Raw genomic sequence first — 18,131 nt, forward strand, 5'->3', positions numbered from 1 at the left:
AATTGAATTAATTGGCTGAGTGTGGTAACACAGGCCTGTAATCATAATTATAGTGAAGAATAAGGCAGGTGGATGGCAAGTTTGAGGCAGCCTGAGCAACTTAGCAAGACCTTGTCTCAAAATGAAAATAAAAAGGGCTGAGGAGGCAGCTCCATGGAAAGCACTTGCCCAGAACACATGAAGGTCCTGGGTCAATCCACTGTTTTAGCTTCATGATTTTAAATTGGCCTGTTTACTAGCTCTCTACATAGTACCAATATATTTAAAGAAACATTAGGATCATCAGGTTCACAAGTTTAATTTATGAAACGTAAAAAATTATTTTAGTTCTCAGAAGAGTACTTAAAAAAATAAAATGTACTAAATTTATAAATAAAAGTTTAAACTGTTTAAAGTGAAACTATCATTTTAGAACCCCAACATAATTGTCAAAATTTTACAAACTTGTAACAAAAATAATCTGGTTAAAAAACTGAATTTAGGGCTTGGTGTGTTGGCCCAAGCCTATAATCCCAGTACTCACAAAAGGAGGTATTTAAATCAGTAAGATTAATAAATTGAACATTATTTTTTAAGTCAGAATAATCTCTGGATAATTTTTTTGCTCATAGCCACTACATTCAAGAGTGTCAACAATATAACACTAAATAAAACAATTTAATAAGAAGCTTTAAAAGTGGTTGCCTTTTTATAGATCCTTTTTTACAGAATTCCTCCAAACATGGGTGTGTACTAAATCCTAAAAGTAGAAGTACAAAACTCTTTCTATAGGCAAAATAAAGACTTACTAATCTAGACACACTTCATGTTTTTTCATTTAAATCCAAATTAAATCTGAAGTGTGACCATAAAGGGCACCATACAACTACATTTTTTCTTGCTTTCTAGCAGTTTCCCATTAACTTTCTATGAGTTGTTCATTAACTATTTCCCAACTTCATAATCCACAAAATATGTAACCATATTCATCCTTGGTATTTTAAACCTCGATGTTGTGAAGTTTAAAGCCCTTAAGGGCTTTCGAATAGCAATACAAAAATGCCTTTCTTCTTTGAAAATCATCAAGTCACTTTTTAAAAAGAAACTTTTTATAGCCTGGTATTTTAGCCAGGTTTCAAGTTTTATGAATGGAAACCAATGCAAAACCAATATAACAAGAAAGCAAATATACTCTCAAAACAATTTAAAATCCCTGATGACACAAAACATTTTTCTCAGAGCCCTTAGAGTTTTACCTATTTATTCCCATAATAACTCCAACTACTGTTTCATCATAACAAATAACAAATCAAGAAAAGAGGTGAATGAGAAGGTATACATGCTCCCTTAGTGAATAGTTTTTTGAGTCCCTGCAAGGTTCTAGACACTGACAGAGGCCCAGGGGGTAAAGACGTGAATGGAAATCACAAGGTCTCCCCTGTCTTATAACAAAAATTTTATTATATAAATACGTGAAGAATAAAACATTAGGTAATAGTAAATTCTATCATGCAAGTAAAAAGAGCAATATAATAGAACCTGGGAAGAAATGCATCTAGGCGTAATAATCTGGGTACTAGAAACCAGCCCTGCACATAAACTACTGTTCATCATTCACAAAATTCATCTAATTTCTACTGTGACCTTGCCAAGTGCTGCATCTACATAGGTCAGTAACTACATGTTAGATTTTTCTACATGCTAAGTATATATCTTGTTTTCAATGAGCACTTACATGTCACACTTACAGATGATTAACAATTAATAAAACCCCAAAGTCTGCCATAAATACCTTACCCACCACACCTTTTTAATCTAAAAATGAGAAGAATTAGTTGCTTATAAAATTTCCAGCCAAATATTGTAACAGGCTTATCAGATATACAAGCCTTCTTAGAGTTAGTTGACCAAAGGCAGAAAAAAATTAAAACTCTTTTACTTAATATGGTTTACTTCCCACTATTCCCACAAAAAGAAGTATGATGAAAATGTTTACAGCAATGTAAGTTAAGTATGATATCCCAGGTACCAATTTCTCACTATATCAGAGGTAATCACTGAGGGGCCCTTGAACATAAAAATAATAACAATAATTGGGCAGGGATACATGCCTGTAATCCAATTACTTGGGAGACTGAGGCAGGAGGATCATAAGTTCAAAAGCAGCCTGACCCTGTCTCAAAATTAAAAAATAAAGTAAAAAGCAAAGGACTGGAGATGTACATAGTCTAGTGGTGGAAAGCCCCATCGGCTGGATCCTCTGTAATATACACACACAACCAGATTTCTTCTTTTGTTAAAGATGAAAGCTTGCTCCCAAATTCTACAAGGATAACAGTATTTAGAAAAGGAATTAGAGGCAAAAAGTTTTTAAAAAATGCATATTTCCTACAAAAATAGAGTAAGCCCAATGCCTAAACAAACATCCAGATTAGGAAAGCACACATCCTCATCCCGCCGCTCGGCCCTCAGAACAGCTCCTGCGCCCCTGGCTCTTGCATTCCTAGCTCTTGGCGGGCTTTGGGGCCTCCGCACCACAGCCCTTAGTCATGTCGGATTCTGGAAGTCAGTCTGGGGGTGAGCAGCAAAGTTATTCCTATGGAAATCCAAGCAACCAAGGCTATGGACAAGCATCACAAAGCTATTCTAGCTATGGACAAACAACTGATTCTTCATATGGACAGAACTATGGCAGTTACTCCAGTTATGGACAAAGCCAATCAGGTTATTCACAGTCCTACGGGGGTTATGAGAACCAAAAGCAGAGCTCATATGGCCAGCAATCGTATAATAACCAGGGACAACAGCACACGGAATCATCAGGAGGCCACGGTGGAAGAGCAACCTTCATATGACCAATCAAACTATAGTCAGCAAGATTCGTATGACCAGCAGTCAGGCTATGATCAATATCAAGGCTCGTATGATGAGCAATCAAATTATAATCAGCAGCATGATTCCTATAATCAAAACCAGCAGTCCTATCATTCACAAAGGGAAAACTACAGTCACCATACACAAGATGACCGTCATGATGTGATTAGGTATAGAGAAGAAAACAGAGGATATGGCGGGTCACAGGGAGGAGGTAGAGGGCGTGGGGGATATGACAAGGATGGAAGAGGTCCTATGACAGGATCAAGTGATGGTGACCGTGGTGGCTTCAAAAATTTTGGTGGTCACAGGGATTATGGACCCAGACCAGATGCGGATTCAGAATCTGATAATTCAGATAACAACACAATCTTTGTGCAAGGACTTGGGAAGGGTGTGTCTACAGATCAAGTGGGAGAGTTCTTTAAACAAATAGGAATTATCAAGACAAACAAGAAAACTGGAAAACCAATGATAAATCTTTACACAGACAAAGACACAGGGAAGCCAAAAGGAGAGGCAACAGTGTCATTTGATGACCCTCCTTCTGCGAAGGCAGCCACTGACTGGTTTGATGGAAAAAAATTCCATGGCAACATCATTAAAGTGTCCGTTGCCACTCAAAGACCTGAATTCATGAGAGGAGGTGGAAGTGGAGGTGGGCGGTGAGGCCGTGGAGGATATAGAGGCCGAGGAGGCTTTCAGGGGAGAGGTGGAGACCCCAAAAATGGGGACTGGGTTTGCCCTAATCCATCATGTGGAAATATGAACTTTGCTCGAAGAAATTCCTGTAATCAGTGTAATGAGCCTAGACCAGAGGACTCTCGTCCCTCAGGAGATTTCCGGGGGAGAGGCTACAGTGGAGAGAGGGGCTACAGAGGTCGTGGGGGCAGAGGTGGAGACCGAGGCGGCGATGGTGGAGACAGAAGTGGGGGAGGCTATGGTGGAGACAGAAGTGGTGGTTATGGTGGGGACAGAGGAGGTGGCTATGGAGGAGACCGAGGCGGGTATGGTGGAGACCGAGGAAGCTACGGAGGAGATCGAGGAGGTTATGGAGGAGACCGAAGTCGAGGTGGCTATGGAGGAGACCGTGGTGGTGGTAGCAGTGGAGGTGGCTATGGAGGCAAAATGGGAGGAAGAAATGACTACCGAAATGATCAGCACAACCGACCATACTGATGACTGTTTTGAATGTCCCTTTGTCTCTGACATGATCCACAGTGAAATTGCCAGAGTTTTGCCTGCTGCTTTCCTCGTGGCCTCTTTTTGGGTAGTGAAATTAAGTGACATTTGGATTTTTATTTGGGTGGGAGGGCTGGGACAGTTTTACTTTTACAAATGTCATTGAAATTTTCCTTTCTAGTTTCCCACATTCTCCTTCCCAATCCTTGAAGCAAAGTGCGTTGTAAAATATTGCCAAAATGGAAAGTGTTTTGTAATACTGCAATAAAGGCTGCTTGTTTTTGTGGGGAAAAGAAAAAAAAAAAAAAAAAAAAAAAGGAAAGCACACATGGGAGCACGCCCCAGTCCTCCTTTCCCTACCCCTACCTACGGAAGACAGTGCTAGCCACACTTGCCAGTCTATCCCCAACTCTATTTGCCCACTGACCACTCTTTCTAAAATTCTAGCTCTTATCATTCCATCATCCCCAGTGATACATCTTTCTCATTTCTATCTAACAGAATCAACAATTTTCAAAATTCTTCCTTCTTTGCTTAAAAACTATTCCAAGAATGTTGTTGGTTGAAAGGGTTGGAGACAAAAACTATTAAGAGATACAAACAGATGAAACTCACTGTGTTAGAATTTTCAAACCAAGAGGGATAAAAGAAACCAAAAGTTTCTACCGGTTCCAAAATTAGACAGAAGATTTGAAAGTTCCATATAAGCTAAAAGTATAAGGAGGATATTGTGAAGCCTGATAGTGCTAGGTGTGGCAGCAAAAACCAATAATCCCAGCTACTCAGAAGGCTGAGGTAGGGAGATCACAAGTCCAAGGCCAAACTGGGCAGTTCAGCAAGACTGAGCCTCAAAAACAATAAAAAACGTTGACAGAAAGTACTGACATCTAACATCTGAGTTAATGGAAAAAAAACAGATCACATATATTGACATCTGGATACAAAGAACTTTTAAAAGCAGGTAGGTATTTTATAATTTTTCATGTTTCTAAATATGAACAAATGAAAATTCTCAATCTAAATTTTAACACTAGCTCATTTGACTGATTCCTATCCAAAACACTAACTGAAGATTTAGCATGCACTGTGCACAAGCACTGAGCCAGAAATTATGGGATAAAAATGGATAAAGTTTGCCTTTAGGGAACTGACAATCCGTGTTCACTTTCTTATGCAAGTAAAAAGTAAATATTCACATAGGAAAGTGAACATAAACCAGATGGTATGGAAATTCAGAAAAAAGAAATATTACTTCAAGATACCAATTAGATTAATTTTTAAAGTTAGTTAAGGAAAGAAATACAGTGCATTTACTGGTTTTGTTTGCCTTTCTACCTGAAAATATAGTTGAACATTCCAGAAACACTTTTTTTAACCAATGCTGCATCAATTTATAAATTTTAACTGTTAACTTTTACCCAGTCATACTGTAGTACAAGTTCTGCTGATTTATAGAAATCAATCACCAAAAAGCAGTAAGAAATGAATGAAATCAATGGGAAAGTACCGTAGGATTACAGGAAAATAATACACTTTTTAGTCAAAATAAATATACCATGAGTAAATTCTACTTTATGGCACAAAGACAGTGGCTATATTTTTGTTTGGAAATAAACTACAGCCGAAGAACATTAACATATTTTGGAGGTGGGGATAGTATTGTATTTTTTCTTCTCAAAAAGCAGATGTTCTTTTCTAAAATGCTCACAGTACTTTGGAATAGGAACTGTAGGAACAAAATGAGTTGTCTGGGAAAGTTAGTCGTGCCAACAGAAATGATTAGCTTGGAAGTTTATCCACTAGCATTCATGGAAGGAAAGAATCCAAGCCAAGGTCCAGCGGTAACTGGAGAATGAAACCTTAGGCAACCGGACAGAGAGCGTAGCACTGCTATGGTGCAGGCTGCGGGAAGGCAGATAGCGAGATCCCTGGTGAAGTTGCAGAGGTAGCATGAAAGTAGATAACCGAACACAGGAAGCAATCCAGGCTCCTACCCTGCAGCACCAACTTAAACCTGCAAATTCCAAATAACACTGGTCCCAAAGCCTACTTACTCAAGGCTCAGAAAGCGGGGCAAGTTTTGGAGAGACTGGGAGAATTTGGTGACACTGGGTCATGCAAGTTACCACTTTATCAGAGCTACAAATATGCAAATGGCACGCCAAGTCTTGTTTTTGGATCAAATAAGTGCTTATTTTCAGAATTGTAAGAAACAATAAACTTGCAACAAATAAGAATGAGTTAAAAAAAAAAAAGAATTAGTTGAGAATAACTCTTTTATAAGGAAACTCAATGCCTAGAAAGATAAAGGAACAAAAGAAAATTCACTAAAGCCAAATTCAGATATTTTTATAGAATACCAATTAGCGTAACAACAAAAAAGTACTATCTCATGGGAATTAAAGGGAAACTATTTTGAAGTAATTTTGTAATAGAGAACAGACTCTGAATCTCCTGCAGATTATTCTTGATTACTCATACCATAAGAAGGGCAAGGCTATGGATAAGTAACACAATTGATATCGTAAATACCATACAGAGGTATACATTTTTGAGAAGTAAAAATTGTATACTGAATTTGCCTTACTACTTGTTTTCCTTTTAACAACAATAATGAAATAGTGTGCTATTTCAGGTTCTTTAAAAGTAAGCATAAAATTTCAGAGAAAAATTAATTAACCATTAATCCTTCATTAATAGTTATACACTCTAGGAAAAAAGAAACTAACCCTAGAGTAAGACACATGAATATATCCTGGGATACATGAATAAAAGTGAAAATATAAAATGAAAACTGCTATACAAATGAAATAATAATAACTACACTAATAATAATTTGATTTGATGATTTAAAAAAATTTTCAAACACAAAAGAAATTACTTGTATGATTCAAGAAGAAATAAAAATGAGTAGTTTTAACTTTGTAAAATTTACACACAACTATATATACATACATACAACTATATGCATACATACAACTATATACTCCTGGAGAAACTACTTTTTAAAATATGACTAGAACTTCCTTCCATGCTACTGGAGAAGATAACATAAATGAGAAAGGAAGCCTCAAAAACTCACCCAAAATTGAGGTAAAAACTGAAAAACTGCAGGGAAAAGGAGCACACGGCCTCAATATTACACCCTGTGATTTATTCACTAATTTGTCTCTTCTAACAAGATGTCCTGACCTATGGGAAGTTTCCCAGAGCTTCGGTGTTCTGCTTACAAAGGCTCTCAAAACTTTAGTAAATCCCCACCATTGTTGAGACACTAACAGTGGCTTGCAAGTTCTTCAAATCAATCACAATAGCCTTTTCTTTGCAGTAAATCTCATTCTTATTTTTTAAGGGAGCTATAACACTTGAACCTAATTCTAATTCAAGGATCCTTAAATTAACCAAAGTGTTCTATTCTTGCACAAGTCCTGGAACCATAGTAAGATCCAGCAAGAAATTCAAGTATTATGCTTCTTAATATAATCAACAGGACCGGGGCTGCAGCTCAGTTGTAGAGCACATGCCTAGAATGCCCAAATCCTTGGCTTTTATCCACATTTCTGCAAAAGAAATTAAATATAAAATAGGCATTACAGTTAGTGGTCCTCATGAAATTCACCTTTTATTGCTCCTCCTCCTCCTTCTCATTCTATAAATGAATGAGTGATGAAAGTTCGTGGGGATAAAAGCCAAAAGCTCTAAGAAAGAGCAGGCATTTACCTTTACAAAGGTGCACACTGGCCCGGGAGCCTGCTCTGAGAACGCCCAGCACAGTATGCACGCAGGCAGAACCCCTTTGGGCTGATTGTGCCAGTGTCACAGGCAGTCAGAACTGCACAGAGAAGAGCAATCCTGGAAAAACTGTTTTCATTATTTTAAATTGTTTTTACTATTCTCCTTTAGTATTTACAAGCTTCAGTGGTTTTTAAAAGAAATTAAAATAAAAATCACTAGGCTATGCTTGGACTAAAATTAGACACAAGTTTCCTTAAAAAAAAATTAAGTCTGTAAATCATCCCAGGGTGAATCAAAATCTACGATTTTCTTAAGAAAGTAATAGTTCAAAACAGTAAACAGACATCTTTACTCTGCATTTGCTATAGGTAATTACAGTAACTAGGATAAAGTCAAAATACTGTCAGTACAGTGAAGTGGCATCTTCTGAGCAGAAGTCACTTTAAATTACACAATCAATCATGTGGGGTATTGTATTTCACAATCCCCAAATAATATATGAATGTCAGAAGTCTGACAGTTGCCATGTGTACACTAAATCTTATAGAAAGAACATGTAAATGACTTTAAATGTGTTTTGATTGAAGACAAATGAAATAAGCAATGAATGTTAATGAGTTTCCTGAGAAATAAACTGAAGAAATGAGATCATATAGAAACGCAGACTGAAAAAAAAAGCAGATTTAACATAAAATTAGTCGCTGGAACATGTTTAGTATCATGAGATGTAATCACTAAAGACAATTCTGACTATAGAATTTTCATCTCACTATTACATGTTACTCTGAAACTGCCTCCTTAACAAAGCAAGTATTGTACAACAAAGTAAGAGTCTTAGCTGCGTTGACTCCAAAATGATACCTAAAAAAAGGCAGAACTTAATCCTGTCCTCCTCTTCCAAACTTCCTGAGCAGGACATATATATGATCAAGTCAAGCAAAGAAAAGATTCTGGCACTTATGATGCATTCTAATATCAATTTCCTTTTATAGAGAATGAGGTAGGGTATTCCTTTTAACTTTTGTAAGTAATAATACCTGTGAAAATTGATGACATCGTTTAGATCTAAAATCTTTCCAAAAGTCTTATGTGTTCAGAAGTGTGACCTGTAGAACACTGTTGGATCATGGGGTTTCTATGACAGTAGATTAACCCACAAGAATTTATAGCTAAATGTGCCAGGAGGTGAAGCCTGGCTGGAGATGGTCAGTAGGGCATGGCCTAGAACTGATTCTCAAGTTTCTTCCTGGGTCCTCTTTGCTTCCTGGATGCCACTGAAGAGCAGCTGCATTTCACCATGCATTACCACTATGTAATTTCTGCCTTAGAGCCGGCATTCCATGGACTAAATGCCCTCAAACATAGGCCAGATAATACTCTCCTCTTCTAAGTTGTGAACTATTGTGGCCAGCACAGGGAAAGCTAATACAGACACCACAAATAAAGTACCAAAGTAGCAATGTGTTTCCCATGTTTGTCATAACTTTCCTTTCATCTAGGCCAGGCATGGCAAAACATGCCTGTAACCCCGACCATTCAGGAGGCTGAGGCAGAAAGATAGTGAGTTAAAAGTCGCCCTGTAATATATAGCAACTCTGTCTCAAAAAACAAAGTCTGTTCCCTTTCAACTGTCCATACTATTTTGTCTAAATGCTTGAGTTAAAAAAAGAAAGAAAAATGGGGCTGGGGATTTAGCTCAGTGGCATAAGTGCCTGCCTTGCAAGCGCGTGGTCATGAGTTCGATCCCTGGTACCAATAAAAAAGAAAAATGCTTGAGTTTATCTTGAGGCACAATAATCTTTAACCACAATGAATTTTTAAATCTTAAAATCTATAGATTCATTTTCATGTATAATTTTGAGGTTTATAAGAATTTCCGATAGGACAGACATGGTGGTTTACACCTGTAATCCTAGTACTTGGAAGGCTCTTGCAAGAGGATGGCCATGACTTTGAGCCCAGCCCAGGCTATCTACTGAGTCCAAGGCCAAACCTGGATTATATAGAGAAACCCTGTTTTAAAACAAAACAAAACAAATCTCAGCATCATATTAGCTTTTAAAAGACAAAATGAGTTCCCAGAGTCATTATTATGTGAACTACTGATCTAGTAAAGAAGGTTAAAACATTTAGATTAATGAAACAAAACTCAAGAAATTCTTCACATAGTATACAAGCAAACCTTTGTGCTAACAAGCTTTTATTTCTATTTACAGTGCTTTGTGCATGTCAAATTGATTACTAAGAAAATATTTGAGTCAAACTGTTTTAGCAAAATACATTTATAACTTTATTGATTCTTTTTCCAAGATGTTTGCAAATTTCAAAACATATGTTTATAAACAGTTCAGACTATTTCAACTGGTATAGTTTAGTAGAATTTTATCGTCTCCTCACTGTGACTAAAGAGCAAAAGAATGTCTACGCAATTGAGCATAAATATGAAATGACTACATTGGCAGTTTTATGCCAGTTTCATACAAAAGCAAATGAAAGATTGGCAATTTTTCAGTGAGCTGGAACCAGTACAATGAATAAAGTTAAATTATTTAAACAATCTCTCTTAAATATGTCCCTCAAACTTACAAAGTACTCCCCACTTCCAGGCGTTCAGAATTAATTATCCAGATAATCCTAGCTGTGTTCATTTGACCTTAAGAATTGCTGTCCGCAAAAAAACAAAAACAAAAAACTTTAAAAGGGGCTGGGGATTTATCTCGGCGGCATAAGCGCCTGCCTTGCAAGCAGGCAGTCCTGAGTTCGATCCCTGGTACCGATAAAAAGACAAAAAAAGGGGCTGGGGATTTAGCTCAGCGGCATAAGCACCTGCCTTGCAAGCAGGCGGTCGTGAGTTCGATCCCTGGTACCAATAAAAATGAAAAAGACCAAAAAAAAAAAAAAAAAAGACCAAAAAAAAAAAAACAAGAATTGCTGTCCGCTATATATTGTGAGGCCTCACAATCTTCATTCACTTAAGAAGGTATAATCACCCTCATTTTTTAAGAGCAAATAAAAGCACTAAAAGGTTAAGTAATTTACATGAAATCGCTAAGCTTACAAAAGATGAGGGACTTAATCTAAATGTTTTTATTACCATCCTGTAGGAAACCCTGTTATTGGCTGCTACCTTAACATCCGCAGGCCGCACCACCTTAACTCCCTCTAGGAGTTAAGTTTGGTAGTTAAGCAGCACCTTGCCTACCTAGCTTGTTTGGCCTATTCAGGAATTATGTTAATCAGCCTGCCTTATGAGCCTGAGCAGGAAATTTGAACTGACCTTTAAAAACTCGGTCTTGCCACTGTTGCTAAGTGACCTGCTGATGTCTCAGCACCCAAATCCCTCCTCTCCAATATCCTATATATTTGCTACTCCTTCCATGAATAAACGAGACTTGATTGGAATTCTTCATCTTTTCTCCATTCTTTGTGTCTCTTGCTCCCTTTTTCATCCCTACTCCTCCTCTAGGGTCTCCGTGGATTTACCCGCGGGCTGGGTCACCATCCTTCAGTGATATTTTGTGTACATATCTTATGAAAGCCTCCTGGCTATGATACTTTTTCAAAAAGTAATCTACTAAGCATTCTTAGTATCAGAGGTATCATATACTATCTCACTGGAATCAGTCAAATGATACAGATTTAGATTAATAATTTCTTTTTTTTTTTGAACCCTTGTACTCTAACTCCACACACATGGAAGAACATCATCCCCATTCTCTGAAATAATGGAACTCAATTGAAAGCCTACAGTAGCTCTCCAAATCTGCTATTCTGAAAACATGAATCAGAGAGCTCAACAAAGTACACAAAAAGTAGAAACCTGTAAAGAGACTGGATTTTCTACAAATTAACAAATCAAAGGAAATATCTTTAATCACTAAGTTACCACTCTGGTTTTAGTCAAAGCAAAACTTTAATCACAAATTTAGGAAATAAGGAGGCCTTCATCCTTTTAAGTAAAAATTAATGGATCTCGAGAACTATTGATCAATTCTAAGAAACAGATTATAACGATTTTTTTAATGAAGTATATTTCTACCAGAGTCACAAATTACTTCCCTAAGTATATACTGCAGGTTTCGCAGATATGCAGAGGACATGGTGCTAAGCACTACTGGTGCTAACTTCTGTCCAGCATTACTGCAGGCTAACATTATTAAGAAGATGTGAAGGAGCAGGGCAGCAAAGGGGGACCATCTTGGGGTGGGAGGGCAGAGAGAGCAGCAAAGACTCAAGGACACAAAAGTTCCTGGAAAGGGACTTTGGAAAACTGGAAAGACACTCTCATAGATGGAATGAAGTATACACTTTACAAAGGGAACAACAGACTCAGAAATGAGAAGACTAACCATATTTTAAAAAGCCAATATTCAATATTCCAGTTTTGCTAAAATGTGATCACAATCTGGCTTTCACTGATCTGCTCACCATACTCAATTGTAAGACTTCAGTCCTCACCAAGCTTCTCACCTCTTTATAAGCTATCACTATCCCCCATGCACAGAAATGTCTACCATAAACCTATCTTTTTAAATATCACTATGGACAAGGTTCCAGTTTTGTATATAAAACATACTCAATAAATATTATCTCTATCCCATTCCTATGCATCCCAGATATAACATACAGCCTAAATTCACAAGAGGCAAATTGTTCAAAATAGGCAACCCAGAAGATGTCTTAAATCTCCTTAGGCAGCACAATAGCTCTAAATAATAGACCTAACCAAAATTAACTTATTTCAGTAAACACTACTAGACACCTTCCCAATTCTATTGCCCCAAAACACTAACTCATGCATTTCCACAATTTCTATAGATTCTAAATGGCATAAACTAGAAATCTCCATGTAAAAGAAGAAAGTATGAGTTTACATCATTTGTTTAAAGAAAGTCTCTGTTTACATTCTAACCCATATGCCAAATAATCTTTTAGAAGAGATTCAGAAAATCTAATTTTAATAACTACCAAAAGTCATACCACTCTGGGGAGGTATCCAATGATCCTTGCTTATCCCAGAAAGAAGAAAACAGATGTCCAGATATAAACAAAAATACTTTAAACAGTAGTTCACTCAGTTTCCAAAACCTTGAAATTTTCAGAAAATACATAAGTTAGTAATGAAGACTATATGGGTCACTCAAAATAACTAAATGGCCCAAGCACGAAGAATGAGATCTTTGAATTTCGCACCACATTTTTCCTCACCAGAAAACTACAGCAAACTCCTATGTGTGTTAAGATAAGTAGTTTAATAAAATTAAGTTATTTAAATTTGAGGATTAATCCAAAGTTTTGTCAGGAATTTTCCCCTAAACATCAAAATCTTTTAAATCAAGAGCTGGCAAACTTATTTTGTAAAGGGCACATTACAGTTTAATTCTAAAATGTCCCCAAAGCCTTATGGGTTCCGAGGTAGGCCAGTCCAGTAGCTGAATGCACTGCAGAGGAGGGGCCTGGTTGCAGGCAGCCCACTGCAGGGTGACCTGGAAGGGTATGTTCTCCTCTCTAGCTCCTCTATTGCTCTGCTCCCTGGCTACCACAGAACCACACTCTTCCTGCCTTGGTGCAAGCTGCCTATGGACTAAGAACCGCAATCCAGCTAGGTATAGCAGCACAAGCATAAAAACTGTTCTCTAGAGGCTAAGGCAGGAAAATCACCATGAGTTTTAGGCCACCTGGGCTATACAGTGGGTTCAAAGACAGCATGAACTACACAGTGAGACTGTGTCTTAAAGAAAACAAATCTGTAATCCAAAAAAAGTCTCCTCCATTGAATTCTGAGCATCAAGTACCTTGTCCAAGAGCTGAGACAAGTGACCAAGAACAGGGCAGCAGAGAGCAAAAAAAGATACGTTTGGCTTGGCTGACTACACAGGCTCTGTTGCAACTACTCACTCAAGCCTTTGTAGTAGGAAATTAGAGACAAAACTGGAGCAATGAGTGTGGCTATACACAACAAAGCTTTATTTAAAACAACAAACAAGAGCCTAGAGTTGTCCAAGGGCCCCAGTCTGCTAGCTTCTGTTCTCATTTATTCTGTTTTTGATGACTGCTGCTCAACACAGTTTGTTTTTTATTCCTAGACAGGTCACATTTTAGTTCGTCAACCAAGTCTAGGAAGTGGCTGTTTCCTACAGCTGAACACAGAACTAACTTGAAGTTCAAGTTACACACGGGAAATTCTAGAGCCTGTCTTTGCGGGATATTAAATTAATGACATATCTGCTACCTCTGCACTGTCAGTACAGCATCCTTTCATGGCAAAACTGATCGCTGCGTGGCCCCTGGCTACCATCTCTAAGCCTGTTTGTTCTATTTGATCTCAGCAACAGCTTTTAATGGTGCTGCTTTTTTTCAACCTCTTCCTCTATTTCTACTTTTTTGTGTATTACTGACCTGCTATTTCTCAATTTTTAAAACATACTGGCTTTTCACAGACAAAATCTAGAACATAATTCTCTTGTTGGCAAAATGAAGCCCAGTGACAACGTGTCTAGGACAATCCTCACATTCTCAGCTCTTCTCTGGTTTTGTAAGGAAGTTGTTTGTAAGTTTGTTTATCATAAAGGACTTTTCAAGGCTTATAGAAATATGGGAGATGAATTACATTTTGGTAGCTTTAACATTCTAAGTCTTCCAGTTTCCTAACTTACTTTTTTAAAGTTTTCTTATCTAGATAGGATTTTTCTTAATTAAAAAAATAAAATGAATTGAAATAAGCAGGTATGGTGGCATATACCTATAATCCCAGCTGAGGCTGAGGCGAAAGGCCTATCACATGTTAAAGGCCTGTATGGCAGTAACTTGTACTGGAAAAAAGAAAAAAAAGTAAATAAATAAAGTAAGAGTGTCTCTAATTTGGAAATTCTTTTTATTTTCTTTTCTTTGGTTTTTGTTGTTGTTGTTTGAGACAAATTCTTGCTATGTAGTATAGGTAGGCCTTGAACTCAAGGGGATTACAGGCATGTACTACCACACCCAACTACTTTGGAAATTCTGTGAACCTAACGTAAGTATTATAGGTGATACTTTATTTTTTGATCTTGCATTATGGTCTTTCAAAAGAAGCAAGTTTAAGTAGGGAAAGAAAGACGATAAAAACAGGAATCTGAAGAGATTTTTAGTTATTTGTAAGGCCTTTGAAGGTAACAAATTTTACTTCTAGGTTTATTTTACTTTAAGACTAAAAGTTTTTTTCTTCATATATAACTATAACACTAAATTCACGTTTATAAGCTATGATTAGCACTGTCTTTAGCCCACAGGTCAAGGGTAGATGAGAAGAGACTCTTCAGAATAATTAGGAAAGAGAAGGGAAAAGTATCAAGGAGGATATTATATACCTGGATGAAATGGATTAAGCTAGAATTAACACATCTGTACTAAAAGGAAATAAAAAGGGAGACTTGACCCATGTAACTTGAGGAAAAAAAACCAAGAGACAGTCACATGACATCAGGTAAATTATCTAACCTGAAACTCCAATTCTTCATATGAGAAATATGAATAATCCTGTAGAATACAAATAACATCTTCTAGATTCCTCAGGATGTTAGAGGGATTAAGTGAATTTTTCGCTGTGATTACTTCGCACGATGATATACATATAGTAAGGGCTTAAATAATGCACTCATCATGATTGTTACACTGCAAATCTTTGCAGTATCTCCTCAACAGTCAACAAATAGTAACTGATCAGCTTTTGTGTCTGAGGTACCACATCAAGTATTGACAATATGGGAATAAACAGAACAAAATCCTGCACACATGAACCTTACAATCGGTCATCAAGAGAGGGGAGAATGAAAAGAGTGCATCTGGCTGTCTAGAAAGCTGGACAAACCACCCACACAATTTCCAGAAGTGAACAATATAAGACAGTCCCAGGGAATGCTAAATAACTGGTTAAATGTGAAGGACATAGTGTATGTCCAATGAATAGTGCAATATCTAATCTCGGTTATCAACTTGACAAGATTCGGAGATGACTAAGGCAGGAGACTCCAGAGACTGGCATGGGATCAGCCACTGCGTGAGGAAGAGCCACTCTCACAGTGAGCACCAGCCCCAGTAGGTAGGGGCCACAGGCAGAATGAAAGGTAAAAGGGGATCTCACACCCAGGCACAAGTGAGAACCTTCTAGAACAAGTACACTTGTTGCTGTTGTCATTGCCTTGGACCTCAGATTCCAGATTTTTTCAGCCTTTGAATGTAAACTTGTACCAGTGGCTCTCTGGGGAACTTTCTGATCTTCAGACTTGAACTGGGGCTGCATCATTAGTCTCTCTTGTTCTGAAGCCTCCAGCTACGTGGCTTGAGTAACTAGTTTCTTCAGTTCTCCAGCCTCTGACCATGTAATCCAACCTAATAAACATAATTATGTCTAATTTCTATTGGTTCTTTTCTTCTGGAGAACCCTAATACATTTATTATGTAAACTACTAAATAATATAAGTAATTTACACTGTTTTATTGACTGACGTGCTCTATAGTCCACCAGAATATTGAGCAGCACAATATTATTATCAAACTCTTGCCTCTACCAAGATACTGAAAGATTAATATCTTTTTCCTGATTTGGAACATACAAAAGGAAGAAATTAAGAAGGGGTAACCTGAATATATTAATAAGCATGTTTTGTTTTATTTTATTTTGTTTTGTTTTTGAGACAGAGTCTTGCTATGCAATTTAGGTTGGTCTTGAACTCACTACATAGCTCAGATAAACTCAAACTTGCAATGATTCTCCTGCTTTAGCCTTCTCACAGCCAACAGTCATTATGTCTGGATAAGCAGCAAGATTTTTCCAGTTTACTATTTCTTTTGTTCACTTATTCTGTTAATATTATATGTCTGCTATCTACCAGAACTGCTCTAGGTACTACAGTACTATAATAATATAATCAATCTACCTACCTATCTGTGTGCTATATATTTCTGTGTAGATAGACAGTTTGTTTTTTAACTTACAAGAGTGTTAATGTGTGCTTGTGCTTCAGCTGGATGATTCCCAATACTTTCACCACCACAGGTAAAATCAGATTTTATGCACCAACCTAAGAATATATCTTTTGCTTTTGATGTTTTCACACTTTAGAGAAGCAGGTATGATTTTGCATAAACAAATGGGCCACAATTAGAGTACTGAAATGAAATTATTCAGCAATCTTCCACTAATTCTAGTTCTCTTCTTTTAAAAAGAAGGCTAAGAATCACGGTAGTTTTTTTTCTCTGCAAGACATGTAATGAATTATACATCTTTAATATGTGTTTTGTTGGGAGAGTGGAAGGAGGGTGGTTGCGTATTTTGCATTCTCATCAAATCCAAAAGAAAGAGACAGATAAAATATGTAAATCTACCTATACAGATGAGGAAAAAGGAACCCTTCATCATCTCTGGTGGGAATGTAAACTGGTATAACCACTATGAAAATTGTATGGCAATTCCTCAAAACACTAAAATTAAAGGTTCCATTTGACCCAGCTAGTCCCTTTCTAGGTATGTTATCAAAACAGTCAAAAGCATTATACCCTAGCGACATATACATACCTATGTTTATGGCAGCACAATTCATAACAGCAAGATATAAAAAACAACTCATATGCCCATCAAAAGATAATAGATTTAAAGTTGTGGCATTTATATACAATGAAGTACTACTCTGCAATAAAGATAAACTTAAATCATTTGGAGGAAAACAGGTGAACCTTCAGACCATGATATTAAGTGAAATAATCTTGACAAGTTTAAATATCACATTGTTCCTCTTATGTGAGAAACCCAAAGGATAAGAAATGGCCATAACAGAAGACAGACACCGGGAAGAACATGGCTCAATCGGGAAGGGAAGTAAGAGAGCATGGAGGAAGAAGGAAACAAAGAAAAAGGGAAAAACAGAGAATGGAAGAAAAAAATGGAAATAAAACTTGTAAATGCAGAGGGGAATATGGAGTTGGAGGGAGGGTGTCCTGGTTACTTTTCTCTCATTGCCAAGACAAAATACCCCACACTCAAAATTAAGGAATTAACTTTTATTTAGCTCACAGTTTGTGGTGGTTTCAGTCCATAATCAGCTGGCTCCAAGGCAGGGTGGCATAGCACCAGGGCAACACTCCAGAGGGCAGAAGGCAGCAAAGAAACAAGAATGAAAGGGTGTGAAGAGCAAATCTCTCTTCCTCCCTCATGCTGTATGCAGGCCACCTCCTACCCCCCACGATAGGTACAGCACTCATAAAATCTCGGAGCCCTCCTCTTGCACAGGAAGAGGACATTTAAAAAGTAAGGATCCTGGCTCCTCGCTGGGTTTCCAAATTAAACTTCTAAACTTCTTAAATTGATACAGTGTACCAACTATAAC

The 18,131-nt window shown here is 37.3% G+C and overlaps 2 protein-coding genes across 16 annotated transcripts in view; one reads left to right on the forward strand and one right to left on the reverse strand.

Annotated features, from left to right (window-relative positions):
• Ppp1r9a (protein phosphatase 1 regulatory subunit 9A) overlaps positions 1-18,131 on the reverse strand; it is a 291,628-nt gene that overhangs the window by 244,833 nt on the left and 28,664 nt on the right. The gene's annotated exons all lie outside the window — the stretch shown is intronic.
• Positions 2,494-4,318, forward strand: LOC101788648 (TATA-binding protein-associated factor 2N-like). The gene is given in 2 exon segments (XM_013158294.3): positions 2,494-2,822; positions 2,824-4,318. Coding segments are annotated over 2 exon segments (1,503 nt in total). The 5' UTR covers positions 2,494-2,528; the 3' UTR covers positions 4,033-4,318.

This window comes from Cavia porcellus, unplaced genomic scaffold (genome assembly GCF_034190915.1).
Source record: "Cavia porcellus strain 051 isolate PalLab524CR breed Dunkin Hartley unplaced genomic scaffold, mCavPor4.1 scaffold_2, whole genome shotgun sequence".
In the NCBI taxonomy this organism is placed as follows: domain Eukaryota; kingdom Metazoa; phylum Chordata; class Mammalia; order Rodentia; family Caviidae; genus Cavia; species Cavia porcellus.